Source organism: Eulemur rufifrons, chromosome 5 (assembly GCF_041146395.1).
Source record: "Eulemur rufifrons isolate Redbay chromosome 5, OSU_ERuf_1, whole genome shotgun sequence".
Classification (NCBI taxonomy): Eukaryota; Metazoa; Chordata; class Mammalia; order Primates; family Lemuridae; genus Eulemur; species Eulemur rufifrons.
Window position 1 is genome coordinate 51,432,501 of NC_090987.1, and position 27,636 is coordinate 51,460,136.

Sequence of the window (27,636 nt, forward strand, 5' to 3'; positions counted from 1 at the left end):
AAGAACATCTGAAATAAATTAAGACTCTAACATGACAAACATTACATTTCTTTTAAGTAAAATATTTATTTAACTCATCTATAATAAAGTTAAATAAATAACAAACTTTAATCCCACCAAAATATATTAGTACATCTTTATTACACTCTAGATATTTCGAAACACCTATGATAAAGAAATTAAGAGATGGTGTGCACATATGGGAAGTAACATTCACAGGGTGTTGGGAAAGTGGGAGGGTGGAGGAGGGGATGGGTAAATCCACATCTAATGGATGCGGTGCATGCTATCTGGGGGATGGGTATGCTTGTCCAGGAGTGCAAAGGCAATTTATGTAACCAAAGCATTTGTAACTCTGCAGTACTCTGAAATAAAAAATTTTAAAATAGGAAGCTGTGGAGGAGAACTGGAAGGAGAAAGGCCCCCCAGAGGCTTGGAGACCAGCAACAAGGGTAGGTGGAGCAGCTACATTTCCCCTCCCTTGCGTTTTGGACTGTGGGTGGGCTCCTGAGCGGAGAGACCTGCCCACTCCAGCCCAGAGACGAGCCGTGAGCCTCTTGGGGACAAGGCACCAGGTTCCCATCTACCTCGGAGCACCTCCTGGTCCACAGACCCCAGCCGATCGGCAGCTGCCATATTGTTTCACTCTCCCCTCCCCCTTTGCCTACCGGCACTGCCCAGAGAGATAATTTTGCCACCACCCAGAGGCATGTGCAGGGAGCGGGACCTCTCCTTTTGGGGACCTACGGCAGACTGAGGGGTACTCAGATTGCGAGTTCCCTACCCACCCAGCCTCCCAGGTGCTGCTTGCCTGGTGACTCCAGGACAGCGGGGCAAATCCTGAGGTGGAGAGACACCAATCCAGCCTGGGCACCCCGTGGGTGACTTGAGACCAGCACTCCTCTCTCTGGAAGGGTCATGGACTGATCTCCAGGGCCCAGGGGACAGGCCTGCAGACCAGATCCCTGACACCCAGCCCTCAATCGCATTGCCCTGGGGCACAGAAGGGTTATTGGTGAACGACCCTATTGAGTGTATGTGCCTTTAGGGGCAGATCAGTGTGCCTGAGGGGCAACCCTCCTCTCACAGGAAGGCTGTGCGCCCAGCCTGGTCTATGATCCTGGGCAAGGAACCTCCAGGCCTGCATGATAGCCAGGGTAGATCCACTGGCTTGAGGTCCTGCCTGCTGACAGAGGCCCCAGAAAAAATGCGGAATAGGGGAGGGTGGAAAGGAGCAAGGCCTGCTCTAGACTGTAGGTCTCAGACAGCCCCACCCCCCACACACAGACTTTCCTGCTGAGACTGGCTATTCCAGCTCCTCCCTAGCAGCTTTGCTCAGAGGCAAAGAACAGACCTTTGACCCCTGCTAACAGCATTTGTGCAGCTTGAGGGCAGGCTCACCCAAGGCAGCTCTGCCCAGACTCACTCCCTGACCTGCCCCCACTGAGGTGCAGAATAAGCACACCCCTGGAAGTCCCAGGGCCCCAGCCACCACGTGAGGCACTAGAGTCTCTCTCCATAGGAACAAGAGCTGGTTACAGGACCCCAAAACAACACTGCAGCCTGCTCCTCCCGGCAAGCGCCACCTACTGACCGGGAGGTCATTCTGCACCCCCTTTTAATGCATATACTGACTCATCCTATAGGGTGTGGTCAAATCTCACCCACAAACACCACCTAGTGGCTCAGAGACTAAACAGGGTATGTCATCATCCAAACGAAAATCTAAAGGCAAGAAGCAGCAGCTGTTCCAGATGGGAAGGAATCAGCGAAAGAACTCCCGAAGTATGAAGAACCAAAAGGAAAGCACACCCCCAAAGAGAAACATCAGCTCTCTAGCAATGGACATTAACCAAACTCAGAACACCAAAATGACAGAAGAATTTCAAACATGGATCATCGGAAAACTGAACGATATGCAAGAAAAAATGGATAACCAACACAAAGAAACCACAAAAAAAATCCAGGACTTGGAAGAAAAATTCACTAAAGAAATTGAAATATTAAGGAAAAATCAAATTGAACTCCTGGAAAGGAAGAATTTATTCAGGGAACTACAAAACACAGTGGAAAGCCTCAAGAGCAGGGTAGATCAAACAGAAGAAAGAATCTCAGAGATCGAAGATAACACCTTCCAATTAAATAAGTCAGTCACAGAGATAGAACAAAGAAATAAGAGAAAAGACCAGAATCTTCAAGAAATGTGGGATTATGTGAAGAAGCCTAATGTGAGAGTTATGGGTATTCCTGAGGGTGAAGAAGAAAATATACAAGGGGTGGGTAAGCTATTTGAAGACATAATTGAGGAAAATTTCCCAGGCCTTGCTAAAACTCTAGATATACAGGTACAAGAAGCCCAAAGGACCCCTGGGAGATTCATTGCAAATAGGAAGACACCACATCATGCAGTCATCAGACTGACCAAAATATCCACTAAAGAGGCGCTTCTTCGAGCTGTAAGGCAAAAGAAACAAGTTAACATAAAAAGGAAAGCCCATCCGAATGACATCAGATTTCTCAACTGAAACTTTACAAGCAAGAAGAGACTGGGGCCCCATCCTCACTCTTCTGAAACAGAATAATGCCCAGCCTAGAATCTTGTACCCAGCTAAGCTAAGTTTTCTATACGAAGGAGAAATTAAGACATTCTCAGATAAACAAAGACTAAGGGAATTCACCAAGACAAGACCAGCCCTCCAAGAAGTACTCAAAACAGAGTTGCACATGGACCAGCAAAAGAAATACACACAAATATAAAACTACTCAAAAGCTAAAGATCAAAGGCCAGATACCACAATGGCCCAAGAGAGAAAACATAGCAATGGAGTTCTACCCAACAGAATGAACACCAATCTGCCCCACCTATCAGTTCTCTCAATAAATGTGAATGGCTTGAACTCCCCACTCACGAGATATAGGCTGGCCCAATGGATAAAAAAATACAAGCCAAGTATCTGCTGTCTCCAGGAAACTCGTCTAACTTGCAAAGATGCATCTAGACTGACAATAAAGGATGGAAATTGATATTTGAAGCAAACAGAAGCCAAAAGAAGGCTGCTGTGGTGGTTCTCATTTCAGATAACTTAGTTTTTAAATCAACAAAAGTAATGAGAGACAAAGATGGTCACTATATAATGGTGAAGGGTACAGTTCAACAAGAAGACATAACTATACTTAATATGTATGCACCCAACTTAGGTGCGTCCAGATTCATAAACCAAACCCTACTTGAACTAAACCAAATGATAAACAGCAACACCATAATAGCTGGAGACTTCAACACCCCACTGACAGCACAGGACAGATCCTCCAAACAGAAAATAAACAAAGAAATAATGGACTTAAACAGAATGCTAGAACAAATGGGCCTGACTGACATTTACAGGACATTCTAACCAAACTCCATTAAATATACATTCTTCTCATCAGCTCATGGGACATTCTCTAAGATTGACCATATCCTAGGACACAAAGCATATCTTAAAAAATTAAGAAAATATAAAAATTATACCATGCATCTTCTCAGATCACAGTGGAATAAAAGTAGAAATCAACCCTAACAGAAATTCTCATTTCTCCTCAAAGTCGTGGAAGCTAAACAACCTTTTCCTGAATGATCATTTCATAAATGAGGAAATTGAGATGGAAATCAAAAGATTCTTTGAACTAAATGACAAAGGAGACACAAGTTATCAAAATCTGTGGGACACAGCTAAAGCAGTACTGAGAGGAAAGTTTATTTCCATAAATGCCTATATCAAAAAGACAGAAAATTTACAAATAGACAACCTAATGAATAGATTCAAAGAGCTGGAGAAAGAAGAACAGACTGACCCCAAACCCTGCAGAAGGAGTGAAATTAATAAGACCAAATCAGAACTAAATGAAGTGGACAACAGGAAAACTATTTGGGAGATTAATAAAACAAAAAGTTGGTTCTTTGAAAAGAAAATTGACATGCCTTTGGCTAAACTAATGAAGAACAGGAATTGACAGTAGGAAAATGTGTGCTCTCTTTGATTCTAACTGATGCTATTCGCTTCTGTGACTGTGCTTGCTTTTAGTTGTTTGATAAATATAGTTAATCAGAATGAAAAACAGGGATAAGAGCAAAGGTAATTCCATGATAGGCTAGGAGGCTTCCTGGATGTGAGAAGCTAACAGCCTAGTTCTGCTTCTGTATATATGGCTTGCTGGCTTGGTGCTTAGCGTAAGTGGAGCCAGGGAAGGCTTCACTAAAGTAAAGGAAAACAAAGCCCCGGGGAGGTAACCACAAGTTACTTCCTGATAAAGGGCTGGAGAGTCCAGGGGCCCTCCAACCAACTAGGTAGATAAGAAGAGCAAGACATGATCAGCGCATGAACGGCTTGTGCAGGACGTGTGTTCCCAGTATTGCTTGTAACCAAAAACTAGAAGGTATGCAAGAACAGCTCCCCCCTTGCCCGTCGGAGACCCTCCTCTTCCCCTAAATGACGTTAACTACAACTGGCGCCAGCGCGAAAAGCCCGAAGCTTAGAGTCAACCAATCAGGAGCCAACGCGATCAGCCACTTCTAAAAGAACAAATAAACTAAAGGGAGATGGAGTGCAGACTAGTGTGTCATGTGCAGACTAGTATGTCGTGTGCAGACTAGTGTGTCGTGTGCAGACTAGTATGTTGTGTGTAGACTAACATGTCGTGTGCAGACTAACGTGTCATGTGAAAACTAGCATACAGAAAAGTATAAAAGCTTAACCTTTACCCCAGGGCGGGGTCCTGGTTCGTGGAGAGGCCACTGCATTGGCGCTCTGGGACTTGGATCCTAGCTCGAACTAGCCAATAAACTCCTTTGTCTTTTGCAGCCTCGGTGACTCTGCCTCTCTGTTCCTGGGGCCGAGGGGAACCGGCTCTAACACTAAGACCAGAAAAGAAAAGTCTCTACTAACCTCCATCAGTAACATGAAAGGACCAATTACAACTGATGCCAAAGAGATACAAGATATCATCTATGAATTCTACAAAAACCTTTATGCACACAAATTGGAAAATGTGGAGGAAATGGACAAATTTTTAGAAACACACAACCTCCCTAGGCTCAACCAGGAAGAAACAGAATTCCTGAACAGACCAATATCAAGAACTGAAATCGAAACAGAAATAAAAAACCTCCCCCAAAGGAAAGCCCAGGACCAGATGGCTTCACACCCGAATTTTACCACACCTACAAAGAAGAACTGGTGCCTATCCTGCAAAAGTTATTTCACAACATTGAGAAATACAGAATCCTCCCCCACACATTTTATGAAGCCAACATAACCCTAATACCAAAACCAGGAAAGGACACAACAAAAATAGAAAACTACAGAGCAATATCCTTCATGAATATACATGCAAAAATTCTCAGTAAAATCCTAGCAAATTGAATCCAGGTGCTTAACAAGAAAATAATCCATCATGACCAAGTGGGCTTCATCCCAGAGATGCAGGGATGGTTCAACATACGCAAATCTATAAATGTAATACACCACATAAATAGAAGCAAAAAGAAAGACTATACGATCCTCAATAGATGCAGAAAAAGCATTTGACACAATTCAACACCCTTTTATGATAAGAACGCTTAACAAAATAGGCATAGACGGGGCCTACCTAAAAATGATACAAGCCATATATGACAAGCCCACAGCCAACATCATACTGAATGGGGAAAAATTGAGAGCCTTCCCACTTAGAACTGGAACCAGACAAGGTTGCCCACTGTCCCCACTGCTATTCAACATAGTGCTGGAAGTCCTTGCAAGAGCAATCAGGCAAGAGAGCAGAATCAAGGGTGTCCAAATGGGCACAGAAGAGATCAAACTCTCACTCTTTGCTGATTATATAATATTATATCTAGAAAACCCCAAGGATTCAACCAAGAGACTCCTGGAACTGATAAATGAATGCAGTAGAGTCTCAGGACACAAAATCAATACACATAAATCAGAGGCATTCATACATGCCAGTAACAGTCAAACTGAGAACCAAATCAAACACTCAATACCCTTCATCATAGCAACAAAGAAAATAAAGTACCTAGGAATACATTTAACTAAGGAGGTAAAAGACCTCTACAGGGAGAACTATGAAACACTGAGGAAGGAAATTGCAGGGCACGTAAACAGGTGGAAAACCATATCATGCTCATGGATTGGAAGAATCAACATTGTTAAAATGTCTATACTACCCAAAGTGATCTACAGATTCAATGCAATCCCTATTAAATTACCAACATCATTTTTCACAGATATAGAAAAAATAATTTTACACTTTGTATGGAACCAGAGAAGACCCCATTTAGCAAAAGCAATTTTAAGCAATAAGAACAAAATGGGAGGTATTAATTTACCAGACTTCAAACTATATTACAAGGCTTTGGTTATTAATCAGCTTGGTATTGGCACAAGAACAGGGACACAGACCAGTGGAACAGAATCGAAAATCCAGATATAAAACCATCCTCATATAGCCATCTAATCTTTGACAAAGCAGACAAAAACATACTCTGGGGAAAAGAATCCTTATTCATTAAATGGTGCTGGGGAAACTTGATAGCCACATGTAGGAGACTGAAACAGGACCCACACCTTTCACCTCTCACAAAAATCAAATCATGGTGGATAACATACTTAAACCTTAGGAGTGAAACTATTAGAATTCCAGAAGAAAATGTGGGAAAGACTCTTATAGACATTGGCCTAGGCAAAGAATTTACGATGAAGATTCCCAAGGCAATCACAGCAACAACAAAAATAAATAAATGGGACCTGATTAAATTAAAAAGCTTCTGCACAGCCAAAGAAACTGTTACGACAGTAAATAGACAACCTACAGAATGGGAAAAAATTTTTGCATGCTACACATCCGATAAAGGACTGATAAGTAGAATCTATTTAGAACTCAGGAAAATCAGCAAGAAAAAATCAAACAACCCTACCAAAAAGTGCGCAAAGGACATGAACAGAAATTTTTCAAAAGAAGGCAAAAGAATGGCCAACGAACATATGAAAAAATGCTCAACATCTCTAATCATCAGGGAAATGCAAATCAAAACCACAATGAGACATCACTTAACTCCAGTGAGAATGGCCTTTATCAAAAAGTCCCATAACAACACATGTTGGCGTAGATGCGGAGAGACAGGAACACTCATACACTGCTGGGGGGACTGCAAACTAGTGCAACCTCTGTGGAAAGCAATATGGAAATACCTTAAACAGATACAAGTAGACCTACCATTTGATCCAGCAATCCCATTATTGGGCATCTACCCAAAAGAACAAAAGACATTCTATGACAAAGATACCTGAACCCGAATGTTTATAGCAGCACAATTCACAATTGCGAAGATGTGGAAACAACCTAAGTGTCCATCAATACGTGAGTGAATTAATAAAATATGGTATATGTATACCATGGAGTACTATTCAGCTATAAGAAAGAATGGTGATATAGCACCTCTTGTATTTTCCTGGAAAGAGCTGGAACCCATTCTACTAAATGAAGTATCCCAAGAATGGAAAAATAAGCACCACATGTACTCACCATCAAATTGGTTTCACTGATCATCACCTAAGAGCACATTTAGGAATAACATTGATCGGGTGTTGGGCAGATGTGGGTGTTGGAAGGGATGGGTGTGTATATACATAATGAGTGCTATGCGCACTGTCTAGGGGATGGACATATTTGAAGCTCTGACTCAGGGGGGTGGAGGGAGGCAAGGGCAATATACGTAACTTAAACTTTTGTACTCCCACAATATGCTGAAATAAGAATAAAAAAAAAAAAGAAAAAGAATTTAAAAAGAAAAAAAAGAAAGAAAGAAAGAAAGAAAGAAAAGACTACACTGCTGTGATCATACATTTTTTTTTTTTCTAAATTTTTACCTGATTGATTTTTATAGATCAGTTCTGTGTTTGGGGTTTTTCCCTGAGTTGATTACTCAGACTAGAAAAACTCCCCCCTAACTTAAAATTATACTCTAAATTTTCTCAAAAATATTTAAAAATGCGTATTGGCTAGATATCCTCATGAAATCTTTACAATGTGCTCTTTCAATGATCTTTGGAAAATCACACAGCTACTGTGTGTCTGTTTGGTTATTTCTGTGAAAAGACTAAATAATCTGTAAAGTTATATTTGGTAGGAGAGTCCATTATTCTTACAATATAGAAATTTTGAAAAGAGTCAGCTTATATATAATGTAACAAGATTCTCAATGATAATGCTGTTAATACTTCCAGGTATCATCTTAAATTAACAATGAATAAAAGCTCTTTTGCACTCTTTACTTATACTCCTGGGGATCCAACACCACAAAGAGAATTTGAGTTCCATAACAAAGGATATTTTTCACTTGTGATATAGACTGTACTTCTCCAACCTTAAATGTAAAAGTCAGTATAGCTAGATACTTCTTATAATTAAGAAGAAACAAATTTAAACAAATAACAAAGAAATAGACACAAGGACTTTCCCTAGAGATCCACTAATGAAAACACCTCACAACCAAACGCCAGCATGGAAGTGCTGTTCCCTGGAAGGCGTGTGTACAAATGCAGGGGAACGACTTCACTCCTCAGGCTATGCAGAAAGCCATCCAGAAATGCACCCTTGATTCTCACAACATTCACATTTTTGTGTTTTTGTTTTTTGTCTAAGAACCTAGTAGCAAAGATTATAATCAACTATATTGGTAAGACAACAAATTCTTTATGAGATTATACTGATCCCTCAAATTGCCACAGAATTAAAATTATCTCCAGATGCTCTATTCCATGAAAGAGTCTCAAAAATAATGTGAAAGGATGACGATCCCAGGCTATGCTGGCAGTAGGATGGCACGCAATCACTGCCCTTCCTCCCATCCATTCAGCATCTCTCCTCTGCTTGCCTGCATCTTTTCCTGGGTGGTCACTACCCTCTCTCACCTCCCCATAGCCTCATACTGACAACTGGCATTTTTCTCCCACACTTTCTCAATTGTCCCGCCGCACTCCTCTCAGTGAATAACTGCAAAGCCTGGGTAAAATCACTTTGGGTAATGTTATTTCATATTGATCTGAGCCAGAAATGTTTGCTTCATTCAGTCGTGCGACATTTCCCTTCTGTCTTCTGCTTTTCCTCTTACCAAATACAATTTACTTTCTCCATAAACAAACCTTCAGCAGTCACCCTGAGATGCAGTATCATCTCAATTTTTGGATTTGTAATCCCATCCCCAAGATACAACAGTCATTTAACCTCTTTAAATGGAAGGGTCATGGTTGCTAAGACCCTTTCCAGCAATCACATTCTATGAGTCCATGTTAGCAATGTAAGAGATTACGTTTCCCACTGAGGTACAGACTGATAGCTATTTGTTGTAAGAACCATGCAAGTTCCATTCTGTCATAAAATGCATACACCTCTATCATCTTACCAACTCTAATAAAAGACTAGAATTGGCTTTGGGGCGATACACATACTCAGAAGTATTCTGCTAGTCAAGATTAAATAGAAATATCCTTAAAAAGAATCAGTTTACTGTGTGATACTGAATAGCTCCTAAGAGAGTGGCATTTATTCTTTGGACTAAAAACAACATTTCTGTATCCCTGCCTAGGTGCAATTGAAAACGTTCACCAAATACGTATCAAATTCAAAGTTAAGGTATTGACCAGAAGCATAACATATGGAAAAAGGAAAAAAATGGTTTTCTACATTCTTTGGTTATACTAGATAAAAATAAGATGAAAACTTAATCCCTTTTCTGTATTTATCTTCTGTATCCCCCAAATAGATGGCAGTACTTATTCACATTGACTTAATTCATGGCAGAATGAGAGATAAAGAGCACCTATACATTAACGGTAAATCAAGTCTTAAAATATATGGTATAATATTACTGTAACAGAAGCTACTTATCAATTTTTTTGGTTGCTATTGAGACATATACATGGTTTATTCCTTACTTTGAAATGACGATGACTGAGCGTATCAGGAGATGTTAATTTAGACTGTTATCATTGGCATTTTTAAGCCCTCCAAGACCTATTCTACTTGAATTTTGTTTTTTCAGACTTATTCAGAATCTTCTCCACATAGAACCTCCAGTTTCACAACAGAAAGAAAAGTGGGAGGGAGGAGTAGAGAGCAGGAGAAAGAGAACGAGAAGGACAAAGGATGTATTAGAAAGATAATCTCTACATAGTATACAAGAAACAAACTTTCTGCCAGACCTCAGAGAAGGTTGCCTTGTGAATGAGTGATGCTCATCTATGGGTATCAAAGGAAGAATTATTTCATCAATGGTGATGGCAAAACTTAACATCCATTTTGGAGGAAAAATATCTACTTTTCAAAGTCTCTATGCCAAATAATCTCCAGATGAATTAAAGTGTTGTATATATTTTAAATTATAAACACAAGCAAAACATAGAGTCCAAAACATATCAGCTCTAAAATTTTATAGCACTGAAGCAATAAGAAAAAATAGGAACAATGGATTATAATAATTTTTAAAACTCAATGTAAAGTAACAAAAATAAATTCTTAAAAATCAATCTTGTGAAAGGTATTTACAGAGAATGATATGTACAATAACATGAGCAAATATTCCACAAAAATAAATACAAATAGTAAACACATGGAAAAATATTGGTCTCCACTAACATTTTTAAAAGAAGCATTTGGTTATTTAAAATCTACTAAATTAGTAAAAATGCTTTACTCAAATGCTAATGGGATTTCAGTTGAATACAGTATAGTATACTCCCCCCGCCTTTGTTGAGGTGAAAGTCACATGCCGTGCAAGTAACCATTTGAACATCAAGAATTCTGTGGTATTTTCCCAAATAGATGACAGTACTCGTTCACCACGCTGTCCAACCATCATTTCTATCCAGTTTCAAAACATCTCCATCACTCCAGAAAAACACTCCATATCCATCAAGTAATCCTTCCCCATTCCACACCACCCACAGCCCTTGGCAAGCACAAATCTGCTTTCTGCCTCTATGGATTTGTGTATTCTGGATATTTCATCTAAATGGAATCATACAATATGTAATCTCTTGTGTCTGGCTTCTTCTACTTAGAATAATATTTTAAAGGTTCATCCATGTTATAGCATCTACTAATACTTTATTTTTATGGCTGAATAATATTTCATTTTATGTATATACCACATTTTGTTTATCCATTCATCCTTTCGTGGATATTTGAATTGGTCCCACCTTTTGACTAGTGTGAGTAGTGCTGCCATAGACATTCATGAACAAGTAACTATGTGAACACCTGTTTTCAATTCTTTTGCATATATACCTAGGAGTAGAATTGCTAGATCATATGGAAGTTTTATGTTTAATTTTTTGAAGAACCACTGAACTGTTTTCCACAGTGGGTGGACCATTTTCATTCCCACCAGCTGATGGCTCCAGTTTCTCCACCTGCTTACCAACACTTGTTATTGTCTAGGTTTTTTGTTTGTTTGTTTTTTATTAAAGGCATCTTAGTGGATGTGAAGTTGTAACTCATTGTGGCTTTGATTTGTACATTCATAATGAATAATGATTTGGGGCATTTTTGTGTGTTTGTTGGCCATTTGTATATTGGAGTGAGGCTGTCAGTAAGGATTTCCCTGAGGTTCAAGGGGCCCCAAGGCTTCAAATATTATGATACACTTTTTAAAAACATTCTCTCTCTCTCTCAGAATGTTGGTGGCATCCTAAGAGGTACAAGCATGTTGATGAACAATATAGTACAATGTAGAAACAGTGAAAATAATAATTCAAATTCTTTGATCTCAGAAATCCACTCTTGGAAATTTATCCTAAGGAAATAAACAATAGATTTATTTGTGAAAGTGCTCACAGCATTGAATGGCAAAAATCAAAACCATCCAAGGAAAGATTTAAAACATTCTTATCAGTCAACATGAGGAAAGACTATGCCAGAAATGAAGTATTTATAAAGACTATGTATTCATAGAATTGTGGAAACATGTCACATAGCAGTTAAGAGTTTTCACTCTGGCAACCCTGGTTTGATGACAGAGGAACACAAAATTAGGGAAATATAAGGTCCATGACGGGAAAGATCATTGATTTGTTCACTAAATTATCCAAAATCTAAAACACAGTCTGGCATAGTACAGGTTCTCAATAATTGTTTCCTAAATGGATAAAGAAATTGATGCAATAACAAACACAGGATGCAAATCAAAATGTACATATCTGAAAAATGTATATGCAAAAATGAAAGTATCTAACCAGGCCTCAGTGACACCTGGAATTCAACCCAAACCCTTCTGTGTCACACTGGAATTTATTATCTCCTATTTCAAGAAGGCATTGATCTTGACCAGCTCATCAAACCAGAAACCTGGGCATCACTTTAGATCTTTCCCTCTTCCTGACACTCCACTCCTAAGCCATTCATTCTCCAAACAGTTGACTCTTCCTTCTTAATATCTCTCCACTGTCTTCATTTCTCTGCTACAACATCACTGCCCTAGCTAAAGGCACCCATTCCCTCTTCACAGATTACTGCCACAGCCTACAAAACACTCTCCAGCTTCCAATCTTCTCTCAATCCCTTCTCCACACAGATGGCCAGAGTGTACTGTTCTAACACACAAATCTTAACATTCCTCTCTCCTGCATAAAAGTTGCCAGAGTATTCCCATCGCCTATAAGATAAACCTTATTTATTGATATAATTTACATTAGGAGCCCTCAATATTGAGTGTAGATTAAATCAACAGGGTGACATTTAAAAATACTAGTTCCCATGCTCTATCTCAGAGATTCAGTTTCAACTGACACGGGGTGAAGCCCAGGCATGGGTATTTTAAAATGCAGTCTTGCTTGTGACTCTACTGTGCAACCAGGGTAAAAACCTATAGGTTTGTATGGACCTCTGTACTCTGGCACCTATTTAACTCTCCCTTCATCTCTGGCCACTCCCAACCTTGCATTTCTTGAACCAGCCATCCTGGATTTCTCCTCGCAGTAACTCAACTGTGCTGTGTCTCTCTTGCTTTGCCTTCAGTGGTAAATGGTCTTCTTACTCTTTGGTGAGATAACATATGATCATCCTTCAGGTTTTTGCTTCAACATCAATTCTGCCAGGAAGTCCTCCCACCTTGGACTAAAGTAGGCACTTATCATGTATGTCTTTAGTTCGTTGTACATCCTTTTTTATTTTTATTTATTTATTTATTTTTTTTTTTTTTAATTTTACAGAATCAAAGAGTCTAACAGTATATCTTGTAAGATACAGTATGTCCTCATAATGTATACATTATTTCTTGTACAATGATATGAAATAATATGGGAAATATTCATGATAAATTATTAAGTGAACAGTGCAAGTTAAAAACAATAGTTTCATATTTTTTTCCCCACCCCCCTTTCCCGAGTCAGCACCTTTAAGTGTTACCACTCCCCAAACGGTGCGCAATGCACTCATTGTGTAGGTGCTTCGCATACATTGACCAACAGACATTACAGGCCTTGCCCTCACATACACTATAGCCCACTGGGAGAGGGTGGAAGGTGTTCAAATAAATGAACAACAAAAATAGAGTTTGCTATAGTGCTGTTATTAAGGATGTACTCGTTGTACACCTACTTTTTGTAAAAACATTCTCAAAATTAACAATGAAAATTGCAATTATCATTGTTATAATTTAAATAGAACACTCTTTGAAATTTCTTAATGAAGAAAATAAAGAAAAATAATATTTTTTAAGGAGTACCTATAAAAATAAACATGGATTTGCAAGGAAAATATCTTATTCTTGGTTCATAAAACTAAAAACTGAAGAAAATCTGTGTGTACTCTATTTTGGTTAATGTGGTTTATGTCACAGATGCTTTGGTTTTTATTACAATCCATTGGCAGCTGGGAAGATGCAAACACCACATGAGAATTGCTGGACCGACTTACTATGTTACTCCACTACTTTGTTTCTGAAAAAAGTATTTGGCTCTTTAAGAATGATGCCCATTTAAAAATTAGGGATTATATACCACATAACAATGCAAGGGTAGAAAAAAAATTATTTAAAATAATAATCCTGATATATGGTCCATGTGTGCAAAGCAAATACGTTTCTTTTTCAGAAAATAAATGGTAAGTTAATATGCAAAACGTGTCTAAAGTATATCATAATACTTTTATAGTAATATCTTTAATGTTAATATTCTATATATGCAATATTCTGCAATAGGAATCACTAGGAAATGTTTAAATGTCTCTCAAAATGAGATAAGGCATGAATTATATTAGCATCTGTCTTGCCAATCTTCTAGATCCCTAAAATATATTCTTACTACTCAAAATCAAGACTTGTCAAAATCCAAACTTCTAATTACAGGAAAAAAATGTTTTCTATTTATAAATCCATATATCTAAACCCTAAAATATAAACCTAAAATTTTACACATTGAAGCTGAAGAATTTGTAAGTCTGAAGAATGTCTAAACTTGTGATATACCATTAATACTTTCTGGAATGTCATGACTATACTTAGCCCAACTGTGCTGCTTCCATTATGTCCTTGAAATGTCCTTCCATTATACCATAAATTTGAAAACATACAGTTATAGCTTTATGTTGTCCATCTATAATTTTGAGGTTGAGTTTACTCCCATACCACACAAACTTGCCTTGGTGCTTTTATTGTGAATAATTTACACTAGAAATGCTGCATCATGATACTGAGGTTAAAGAAATTGTTATTTAAGCAAAAAAAATCAATCCCAAATCATTTCAGACTTCCTGCTCTGTGATTTATCTTACAGACTGGGGCGCGTGGGGTGGGGAACAGATGAGTGTGTGGATCCTGGCACGACTGTTACTCATTTGGGGGCTCCTCTTCCTTCCCTTATGATAATATTAACAAGACCCCCTTGCTAAAGCACATTCAGCCCTCATGACTCCCTCTCTTTGCAGTCCCTCCTTCCTACTTCTAACTCCAGCTTTCTTTTTTATATTTTTCTCTCCTGATTTCCCTAAATCCAAATTTCCTTTTGTAAAGAAAATAAATAGCAAGTAACTTTATTTGATAAGTAATCTTTAAAGAGAAATAAAACATGTCATGCTCATATTTCCTCATGAGCTGAAAAGAGGAGAAATAGGAAAAACTATCAGCGTAAGATTTTCCATATGCACCCAGAGGGCAAGAATAAGGGGATGAGCTCTGGCTGAGAGAGGACACTGATACACTGAGCTGTTTGCATCAATGGCTCAGACACAGGCCACAGAAGTGAGGGTACCACCAAGAATCAGTCACAAAACAAAGCAAGAGAGTTCTCAAATATCATCATCGCTACACCTTCATTTCGTTTTTAGCTGCTACTAATTCATTTGTTCATCCTTCAGACAATTGCTGGGCAGTATACTATGTATCAGCCACTGTGGTCAGTGCTCAGGTTACAAAAATAAATACAACTTGACAGTTTTGACCCTCAATTTGATCCTATTTTAATGGGCGAGCATATAAAATCAGTGATTATAACGTAACATACAAAATTAAATGCACGATGCTTAGGGTATTTGGAGAGCTCAAAGGCCCCTGACCCCATCCACCTGGGGAGATTAGCTTGGGTTTCCTGGAAGAAGTGGTCAGTACTAAGGACAGGCCTAACAGAGAAATGAAGGACAGGTGGTGTGGGTAAGAACATTCTCCCAGGGTAATAACATGAGCAAAGGTGTGGCCAGGAAATAGGGAGCCTGGTGTGATTGGTAGTGGGAAGCAGGAGACAATAACCACGGAGTGGGAGAAGTATGGCTTCTCTGCAGCTCTTTGCCCTGTCTAGACAAGCCCACTGCCCTGCGTGCTCCTGGCTAGGCAGGGCCTGATACCCTCCCTGGATGATCCTGTGTGCTGTCATCACATCTCCCTAGCACCTTTTCTTTTTTTATCTAATCACAACTTAACTCTCTGTTGTTGCTAAGTCTCTTTATCTGCAAATGAGTAAACTATCAAGGACTTTGCAGGACTTGATGCAGCATTAAGATATTATAAATAAAATATGCCTAGAATACAATGGGCTATTATACATTGAAGCTGTTTTCATTGCTGATTTAGAGCAAAACTTAGAACCAAAAAGCTATTTAAAACATAGACATACACACACACACACACACACACACACACACACACGAGGCTGGGTGTGAGAGGGTGAGGCAGAGCAAGAGCAAAGAAAACTAAGCCTTACTGGAGTGCTTGATCCCTGCCAGGAACTCTAGAGATTTTACCCTATTTAGAGCTGAGATGAAGAGAGGTGAGGTCCGGAAAGAGTCTCTGTGCATAGGCAGAATCAAAATCCCAAATTAAAGATGGGGGCATATCTGCTTTCAGAGAAATACAAATAAGATTTCACAAGAAATAGATTTGATGTTTCAGGTCAAAAGAGATCTGCATGAATCAACAGTCTGACCATTTCAGCTGATGGGAAGAAGGACAGTTACCAGAACAAGGAAAGTCACAGCCCCTCCATGTTCAGCATTAATTGGGCCCCGGCTACTACACCTGACAACACACTGAGGCTGTCTTACAGGTCAGCCACGAGGGACACTGACCGAGCTGGGCAGATAGCAGAGGGTGAGGGACTCGAGACGTATCAGTAAAAATACCCAGATGCTACATCACAGCTGTCTTCAAATATTTGAAAAATTGCTGTGTAGAGAAAGGATTAGATTATATATGTGCAGTTTTGGAAACAGTCTCTGGATCTCAGGGAAGTAGATTTCTGCATACCACAAGGCATCCAGTACATTCTTGCTGATTTATCGACTGATACACATCTTCAGAAAAACATCTCCAATTTTCTCAGCCATTAAAAAAATACAGATTAAAACCCATCGCAGACCATAAGACCTTGGTTATTAGCAAGCTGGCACAGGGCTAAGGCAGTACCCACCTGAAGGAGGTGGCAGGAAAGTGGGCTCAAGGAAAGCTGGGAATATGGTCCCTGACAGTAAATATGCATGTGACTCCTCAGGCACGTCGTCCCCCATGTAATGACCCCATGAATCTAACAGGTGAAAATATTCTTAAAGGCCAATATCATTTACCAAGTAAAGCATATTAAGTCACTTCCAGCCATTAATACTTCAACTAGAGTAAGTATATCTGATTAAATATCTTTTCACCCAGCACAACCTCCAAAATTTATGTATCTTATTTTTACCTATTCCTAAAAATCTGAATAACCAAAGCCCAATTCCCCGTAAAATTTTCCCTAGCACACTTACGAGGTAGCAGAGTGTACTGGAAAGAATATGGACTACGGAATCCAGGAGACATGAATTTGAGTTCTGGTTCTGCCGCTAACTAATGTGTGACCTAAGACAAGAGAGTTTCTGCCTCTGGGCAGAAACTTTCCCCATCAGTAATACAGTCATGAAAGCCACCAATGTTTAAGAGCTATAGCAAGGAGTAAATGACACAATAAGGGCAGAGTGTTAGTTTACTTTATGTAACAATGTTAGTTTCTTCCTTTCCTAACTCTTCTAGCCTTTTCCTCTTTCTTCTATAATTCTACAATATAGAAGGGGTGACACAAAGTAAATAATATCTTTATCATCTATTCCTCTGAGTTGGAAAGCATAGGGTGGATGACAAGCTTTCAGGAAGACTAGAGAATGAGGAAAGGGTCATAAACAATATATATTTATACTATATCTATACAGCCAAATGCTGTAGCCACAGAGCAGGTGGAGTGAGAGGTCCCAGTGGGGACCTGCTGAGAAGAGTAGAAAGTCCTTGGAAGGAGGACACAGGGACACTGAAGATACACATCACTGATGCCACCTTCCAAATAAGGCCACTTAGCACTGTTATTTGGGATTCCAACCACATAGTGCAGAATACATATAAACCCAAATATAACAGCATTAGTAAGAAACTGAGATAAAGACTGTCATAGAGAATTATTTGGTACCATGTAAGTTTCATAATTCCCAAGGTTCATCTATGTATGTATAATTTGGATAAAGGATTTGGTTCTGAGTTGTATCCACTACCTTGTAGCTGTGTATGACTTTGAGCAAGAAATATGACTTCTCTAATAATAGCAACGGACACTAGCTTATACTAATTGAGCACTTACTATGTATGGGCCAGGCACAATTCTAAGGGATATTGCCTGACTAACACTTGCAACAACCTATGAGATGGCCACTGTTACCTTCATTTCACAGTTGAGGAAACTGAGGCACAGAGATGAGTAACTAGGCCATAGTCCCCTAAGATCCTAAATTTACCCATATATTAAATAGTATAAAAAATTCTTATGAAAAATACCTTTACAATAAAATGAGATATTATATTTGAAAAATGCTGTATAATCTGAACATCACAACATGACTATTACTCTAAGGTAAATCAAGATATGGACATGGCATTGGTCTGAAAGTTTTTCATCCTATTAGGTGTTTCCTCTCACTGTACACTGCTGCCTGTGTCTAGCTTTTGGCATTAAAAACTACTTGTTTTCATTATTCCAAGAATATTGACTCCATCAGATATCAGGTAAAAAGAGTTCTCTTTCAACAGTGCTTCCATTCAGAGTCTACTGATCATAGCTGTGTCTTCAACTGGAATAGCGTTGCCCTCTCTGCGGAACCTCAGACTACATCCCACTTGGCATGTGCCTAAGTGAGTCAACGGACAGAAAAAGCAATCTGCCTCAATTGCCAGAGGTTCAAGGAAAAAGCATTAAGGCAAATTTCTCTTATTATATGTATGATTAGAAGGTGTATATATGATCCATATACTTTTAGACTACCTTAGTTAAAAGAAAATTAGACTATGGTGTCCTAATCCCTCCTTGCACAGGTGGCCAAAGGGAGAATTACTTGGACTAATTTTTCAAAAACTGTTTTATTGAGGGGCAGTACCTGCTTTCAGGAAACCAGCCCAAGGAGAGAAAAGGGACTGTCCGTGGTGCCTAAATAAGTCTGGAAGTGAAAAGAGCAGGGAAGGGGGAGAAGAAGAGAACAAAGTGAAGAGGCAAGACTCTCCCAGATGCTGCTTCTCTCATTAGCTTGCACGAGAAAGCAAGTGGCAGAAGGTGATTTCAGGAAATCACTGTTAAAGCAAGAAGGGTATGAGTTTCCTTTTACATATTTTGTCTCCCATTTCATACATATTAACTCTTTTCTGTACAGTACTGCCTCAAATATGAAAAATTAAAATAAAGAATTCCCTTAGGCTATGGAATTATTTTTATGAAGATGGATCCACCAGGTGGCTGTGCAAATCTAGGGGTTCATCTCCAATTAACACAATTATCACATCAAAGTGTGGCTGAATTTACAGCTACATTTGCCAGGTGACAATGCAACAGTGGCTCACTCTGTGTCCACCCCTCAGTCATGGGGATGGGGTGATGAACTGCCAGCCCATGTCTGTCCCTCAGTCTTCTTGTCACATGTGGATACCTGATATAATGGTTCTCAGCATTGGGAGCCTCGTATGTTTTGAGGATAGAAGTGAATCAGGAAAAAACACAATTAAGGCCTATCATCACTTCTGGGTCAGTGAACTTCTGGGCCAAGCTTCGTGTGCTCTTAGAATGAGAAAAGATGGGCCGGGCGCGGTGGCTCACGCCTGTAATCCTAGCACTCTGGGAGGCCGAGGCAGGTGGATCGCTCAAGGTCAGGAGTTTCAGACCAGCCTGAGCAAGAGTGAGACCCCGTCTCTACTAAAAATAGAAAGAAATTATATGGACAACTAAAATATGTATAGAAAAAATTAGCCGGGCATGGTGGCGCGTGCCTATAGTCCCAGCTACTCGGGAGGCTGAGGCAGTAGGATCGCTTGAGCCCAGGAGTTTGAGGTTGCTGTGAGCTAGGCTGACGCCATGGCACTCACTCTAGCCCCGGCAACAAAGTGAGACTCTGTCTCAAAAAAAAAAAAAAAAAAAAAAAGAATGAGAAAAGATGGAACTCAGATGCCTGTCCACTCACAGGAGGAAAAAGCAACTCGTCTGAGGGGGCTAACCTTTAGGGGAAATCAAATCCAACTGTGAATGCTGCAACTGAATGAAGCAAAAAAATAATAATAATAATTAATTATAATTACAAATACCCAAACAAGGGAAAACCATGGACTAAATACCAGAAACTCTTATATAAGCCTTTGAAACTAGACTTATCCAAAGTCCTAGGAAGTACACTGGAGGAAACAATTTTAAAGATATGATAAATTAGGAGGTACAAAGGGAGGAGAAGAGAGTGGAAGGCCAGGCAGAGCCACGCTCAGACTTCCGCTGAGATGTGCGGTGGCAGGAAGGGGGCTTCATGCAACTCACTTTCCCTCTCAGAGCCTATTTCTTCATCATTATAATCCTTACCTCAATGCTACCTGCACACTGGGTTCTGCATTTATAAAAGAAAAAGGCGCCTCCTTGGAGAAAAGAGACTACACAAAGGCACAGCCCTACAGGGATAAGGCTTGGTCAGCAGAACAGCCTCTTTATGTAAATAAAATGATTCTGCTGTCTCCAGCTGGCTCCAGCCTAGTGATGGAGGCTCCCACACACCCCCTCCTCCGGCCAGTGCCTGCATGCAGAGCACAGCTGTCCAGCTGCACAGCCCTGCCCACCCTGAAGACTTGTGTAGAAAATGAAATAAGACAATGTATTAATACACGGATGCATAGGGTGCCCTTCTTTAAGAATAGTGGAGCCAATCTGTAATAAGAAAAAGGAGTCATTAATTGGAAAAGAAGTATAATGACCCCTGGAGTCTTACAGTTAGTAGATGCTCTATAAAAAGTAGTTATCATCAGAAATTTTTCCTACATAGTTTTAAACCCAAAAGTTTCTTTCAATCAATAGCATGCTTTAGCACAGCCCAAAAATCCAGACTGGCCTTGAAATTTAACTAACATTGCCACACATCTAACACAGAGTCAAACAAACTACTCCTATGTAATCTGTAATGACATAATTGAAACCGGGTTTACATTTATTTAAGTAGCATAGTTTTGATGGAATGAAAATATTTTAGTAAGCGGCACAACATATGTTTGAGCAAAATTTACAGAGGTCTCCCCTTCCTTATGGATTCCTCACTTACCTATAAGAACTCCATTTTGGAAAAGAAAAAAAAAAAAAAAAAAGCAGCAGCAGGAGGTGGTGTTAAGTTTCAGTTCTGCACAATGGCACCTTTAACAAACCTTCCAACTAGTCAAAAACTAAATAGGGTGGTTTGAAAAAAATCTTTATTACTGCCAGTTAATATTCACAGGACTCTGGGGGAACAAGAACTTTCAATGACTCAATATTTATAAATGCTACTGTTGTCCCCCAAAACATGTCTTAGACTCCTAAGAGATGCTGGGATATTTTGCTATAATGAGGGTGAGGGTATAAGTTTTAAATAGGGGAAAGAAGTAGTGAGGAAAATAAAATTAAACACATATAAATGAGCACTTGGTGGTCTTGAATTTGAATCACTTGAAAATGATTGGGAACCTAATTTGTCTGGGTTTTAATTTTAATTTACCAATGTCTTCAACATAGAGAAAACATTCAAAATGTACCACATTGATGGCCAAGACAATTTGTGTCTTTCTATTTGATATTTTGTCACTTTATAGATGAAGATGCCAAAAAGGGCTAAACTTCAAATTTGGGATATCAAGATAACTGAGTTTGTGTTTACAACTCTGATGGTGTAATCATAACTCCAAATGCTTGAGAAACAATAACATTAGTGAAGTGAAGTCAAGTCTAAATTAAAAGTCAGTGTTTCCATTACCCACCCTAACAGTATTTTCAGTTTATATAACTTGATCATTAAAAAATGCTCTAGGCTGAAAACCTGGTCTGTGTCAATCTTGGACTAAACTAGCTTGCAAAGCTCTGAAGTTTGTTTGTTCTTCTCTTTTATCCTTTTTCAAGAATGTATTAATTTTAAATGTTACACATAAAACTGAACTAAAAAGAATTCTGCAACACCTGATGAGCCAATGCTATTACATGCATCACTGGTTTTTCAGAAGAAATTTATGATTTCTATAAACTCACCTTTAAGGTGCCTGTGGCTGGAAGTAAAAAACTCAAATTTCTTTCTTAATTCAATCTTTAACATATCCCTTCTCTAGTGGTTACTTCATCAAAAATATAGGAACTTCAAATTGGAACTTTAACTTTTTATAGAAATAAACTTCAAATTGGAATTTAACTCTGTAGAAATAAAGTTTACTACTATAACTTCCATTAAAATTGGATCTTTGTGGAATAGAGCTTTCATATGGGGACATCAAGAAAAGGAAAAGGAAGATGTCATATTAGATTCTGACATGTTGAAGTTATATTACAGTAAAGAATAATAGAGGACATTTGGGCATAAATGAAAATATTGTTTTTTGGTTTTGTTTTTTGAGACAGAGTCTTGCTCTGTCACCCAGGCTAGAGTGCAGTGGCATCATCATAGCTCACTGCAACCTCTAACTCCTGGGCTCAAGCGGTCTACTCCTGAGCCTCCCTAGTAGCTCATATGCCTACAGTCACATGCCACCATGCCCAGCTAGTTTTTCTTAGTTTTTGCAGAGATGGCGTCTCCCTATGTTGCTCAGGCTGAATGAAAATATTTTTGACACAGACATGGAAATACCATGGTATCAAGAAGCCCAAATATTTAGGAAATGAGGTTAGGAAAGGCAGACCTAGCTCCTCAAGATTGAGGAGGAATCCTTAGGAAGAGGCATGTCAAGAGGCTGTCTCTGACTATACCTGAAATGGCCTTCTCCCTTCACCACTGGGAAATGTAGACTTCTGTATAATATTAGGTTAAGTATGGAATGTCTGATTTCCTTAAGTACAAGTTTGACAGTTGATATCTCTGGTATTTCACTTTGACACTTCTTTTTTTTTTATTGTGAAGGTACATCCTCATTGTGTCAAATGCACATTTTGGCTTGTGATTATCTTTGAGATTTTTTTTAGAGCAATTTTTGTGAAATCATGGATAAGTCAAAAATTCATCTTATTTTTTAATATGACTTCCCTCATGGAACAAATGTAGTGCAGACAGCTTGAAATATCAACAAAGTGTTTGGGAAAGATGTGGTTAATGAACATACAACACATCAATGGTTTGGTAAGTTCCATTCTGGTGATTTTAATCTTGAAAATGAGCCATGTGGGTGACCTGAGACCAAGGTGGATAATGATGAGCTGAAGCTGTAGTGGAAACGAATCCATCCCAACCTATGCATGAATTAGCAGCAAGGTTTAATGTTACCATTCCAACAATATTGGACCATTTGAAACACATGGGCAAGGTAAACAAGATGGATAGATGGGTACCACATAAATTATTTTCTTTTTCAAAAAAATTTTTTAATATTTTTTTTCAGGATATTACATGGGTACTAATGTTTAGGTTACATATATTGTCTTTGTCCCACCCAAGTCAGAGCTTCAAGTGTGTCCATCCCCCAGACATTGCGCACTGCACCCATTAGATGTATATATACCCATGCCCTCCTCGCCCCCAGCACCTGCCTGACACCCAATGAACGTTACTACTATATGTGCACCTAAGTGTTGATCAGTTAATATCAATTTGATGGTGAGTACATGTGATGCTTGTTTTTCTATTCTTGTGATACTTCACTTAGTATAATGGGCTCCAGCTATATCCAGGATAATACAAGAGGTACTAGATCACCATTGTCTTTTGTGGTTGAGCAGAACTCCATGGTACACATGAATTTGACATCTTATTCTAATACCCTCCAGTGCAGTCCTTCCTATATCACTCAGCAACCTAAAATTATTTGCAGAAATGAGTAACATATATTTATAAACTCAAATTTGTAAAGTCTGATAAGTTGTAATGTATCCTATAATGAAATACTACTAATTATGAAGAACTCATTATTTTTTTAAAAAATCTTTTATTTGGACAAAGCCTATGGTTATAAAATTCTTCCTTATGGTCCTGGGAGTGCCTCATTAAGAGATACCCAAAGGATTTCTGGTTAAGAAGCACTATAAAATATTGTTGCTAACATTTCTACTAAGTCCAAAAATATGTGAACATGGCCAAATATAATAAATCTTCTTTATCACTATAACATAACCAAAATGCCATTATTTAAACATTATGCTTTATCAATATTTTAATAATGGAATGAGGTTGGTTTGTATCAAACCTTAAAACTACATCTTAACAATTGAATATTATTCAGCCATGAAAAGAGATAAGGTATTGATACATGCTGCAACACGAAGGAACCTTGAAAATATTATGCTAAAAAAGTAGGCAGCACAAAGCCTACTGATTGTATAATTTTATTTATATAAAATATCTAGAATAGTCAAACCTATTATAATACAGACAGAAAGTAAATTAGTGTTTGCCTAAGGATGGTTGGGAAGGGAATGGAGAATAACTATTCATAGGTACAAGGTTTCTTTTGGAGGTGATGACTGTTTTGGAATTAGCAGTGATGGTTGCACAATCTTTGGAATACACTAAAAACCACTGAACTGTATAATTTAAATGAGTGAATTTCAGAGGTAAAAATGATTTGTAGACAAAGGAAGAATGCCATTGGTAAGCAAAGGAGCATCCAAAGCTACATGAAGCCAGGAGAGAGGCTTCTCTGGAACTGAGTTTCCCTCAGAATTCTCAGAAGAAACCAACTGCAACATTTTGATTTCAGACTTACTTCTGGCTTCCAAAACTATGAGACAATAAATTTCTGTTGTTTAAGCCAAAAAAAAAATGGGTGGATTTTATGGTATGTAAATTATATATCAATTTTAAAAACAACCATACTTTAAATAATAGATCTTGAATTAAAAATGCCTATCTTTTGATAGGCATTATTTTCAAAAGAACTCTGAACGTAATATTAAGTGGCCAAAATAAACACTAACTTTAGCTGTGTATATATCTAAAAGTTATGCAGTGAGGGATAATGGATTATTTATGAATATGAATTCTACTACAGAATCCCTTACTATATTTAAGTTACACTCTTTGATCAGTGAAGAATTTTGATCTTTTTATTTTACAAGGAAGGGTAGGTTTACTTCATGTTACTTGTACTTGCACTTATGAAAGTTCAGGAAATTTCAAACCCACAAATGGGTTCTTCAAAGAAAAACTGACAAGTTAAAATTGTTATTACAGTCTATTTCAAATATCCTAGGGTTTCTAAAGAAACCTTAACCTAAAACATATGGACTGCATTCCCTCCACTTGAAGTGCTCTGTTTTTTCAAGTGACAATCACACATCCTAACTGAAGCATGATTTATTCAATGGCAGGTAAGTTTTGGAAAGATACTATCCAGATAAAACCTATATATGTTTTATATACTTTTTATATACTTTTTCAGATAATAACTTCAAAATATAAGATGCATTATTTCCCTATAAATATCAATAAAGAATTTCTAATTTGAAAAAGAAACTGTATGTGTCATTTCATTTTTCCTATAAAATCATCAGAAATTTTACGTTATACTTTATATTAATAATAGGATTTATGTCACTGTCATATAACCATATAAAGTTATTCAACTTTTGTACTCTTATGTATCATGTTAGAAAATTATACATGTCTTTTTTTACTAGCTGTATCATAAGCTGCAAAAACGGTACGTAAATCTTGATTTTTAGGTTAAGCCCAATGATTATGTCCTACATACAGATAGGGACCTGACATTTAACACATGTTGAAGATTCATGAATAAACTTAATCTCATGACCCAGTTTTCCACGGCAAAGCTTCTTCATATGTACCTATACTACACTGGATTTCCAAATGACCAAAAATTTCCATGAGTGTGTTGACATGTAGCTTTATTATGCACATACATAATATGAAAAAGAAAACACCATAATACTTACAGTTGTAACCAGGTGCAATACGGTGTTGAGCTTCAAGGCTAGCCAATGTGATGTGGAAAATGATGTGCAGCAACAGGAAGGAAAGACTGGTGAAGCACAGAGACTTTAGTAACCGTCCCGTATGTCCTAGGAGATGAAAAGCACAGAGATTCTATAAGAGAACTTAAGATCAAACACACTCATTCTGTCTCTTGTATAGTTCCACATAGAACATGTTTCTGTACAACCTATTATGTAGACTGACTCAAAATATACGTAGTGTAATAATTATTCCTTTAATTATTAGTCTATACCTAAAAACTACCTTATTCCTTTGTAACATTATATAATTGGCTTTACATTTATTAAAAATTCACTGTAAACTAAAGATGCTTTTCTATTTATTACATGACATATTGCAGTGGAACCACAAAAAGGCCCTGACCCAGAAAATTTTATAAAGAAGTGATGCCAATTTTGAAGGAAGATAACCCCTATCTGATAAAAATAGTTCCAGAAAGTAGAAAAAGAAGGAAAACTGTCTAAAACATTTTATGAAGTTAGAATAACTTTAATTTCAAAATTAAGTAAGTCTAGAAAAGTATAAACCCATTTTACTTATGAACATTGACAAAAATTACAAAAAAAGGATAAACAACTGAAATAGCATAGTAAAAATATAATGCATCATAATGCATCAGCAAGGGTTTATTGCAGAAAAACAAATATGGTTAACATTAACAAAGCCATAAGTGTAATTTACACATTAGCATCCTGATATCATGACTTTCTCAATGGATACAGAAGAAACAATTCATAAAGTTCAAAACCTATTTATAATTTTAAAAACACTAAGAAAACTAGGAATAGAAGGAAACATTCTTAAATGATTTATAACATAACTAAAGCAAACATCCTGTTTACGGTAGAATTTTAGACATAGTCCTTCCACTGTTAGAGAATAATCAAAGACATATCATTGCCACCAATTAACATATTACTGGGTGAACTGGCCAATGCCATAAGATAAAAAGAATAAAGAGTCTTAATAACTAGAGTTATTTGCAGATAATATGACAAAAGGAACTATTAATATTTTCAGATGATATCATCATCACTATTGAATGCCAAACTGAATCCACAGATCAACTATTAGAGCCAATACAAAAATTTAGAAAATGATTTAGAAAAATCAATTTATCTCTTCTATATTAGCAATAATCAAATAGAAAATAAGAGACAACTTTGTTAGCAATCAAAATTGTACTGTAATGGTGTTGTCAATGCGTCAAGTATGCTACAGGATAGGCTATAAGCCACAGTTATTGAACCAACATTAATCTGGGTGTTGCCAGGAGTTTACAGATGTCATTAAAGGCCAGAATCAACTGACATTAATGAAGGGAGACTATCCTCCATAATCTGCGAGGGCCTGATTCAATCAGCTGGAAGGCCTGAAAACCAGGCTGAGGTGTGTTTGGGGGGGGGTGTGTGTGTGTGTGTGTGTGACAGAAAAGAAACTCTGTTACCTGTGGAGAATAACTTTAGCCTGTGCCATGAATTTTGGGTTCCCATGATTTTCCCTTTCTGATAGCCTATCCTATTGATTGTGAACTGCTTTAGCCAGCTCACATAATCAATTGTGTAAGTAAAATTGCTTGTAATAAATCATACATGGAAAAACATATATTGTAAATCCTATGGGTACTGGTATTCTAGCTGAAACTTGACTGATAAGAGTATTTAAGAATTAACCTACAAA

General features: G+C 38.0%; 1 protein-coding gene across 3 annotated transcripts in view; it reads right to left on the reverse strand.

Moving 5' to 3' along the window:
- The window catches only part of PIEZO2 (piezo type mechanosensitive ion channel component 2), a 459,581-nt gene that overhangs the window by 278,758 nt on the left and 153,187 nt on the right, over window positions 1-27,636 (reverse strand). For all 3 annotated transcript variants that reach the window (XM_069468281.1, XM_069468280.1, XM_069468279.1), the window contains exon 3: window positions 25,896-26,021. In XM_069468281.1, coding sequence (XP_069324382.1) covers window positions 25,896-26,021 — 126 coding nt within the window. The remainder of the gene's footprint in view (window positions 1-25,895; window positions 26,022-27,636) is intronic.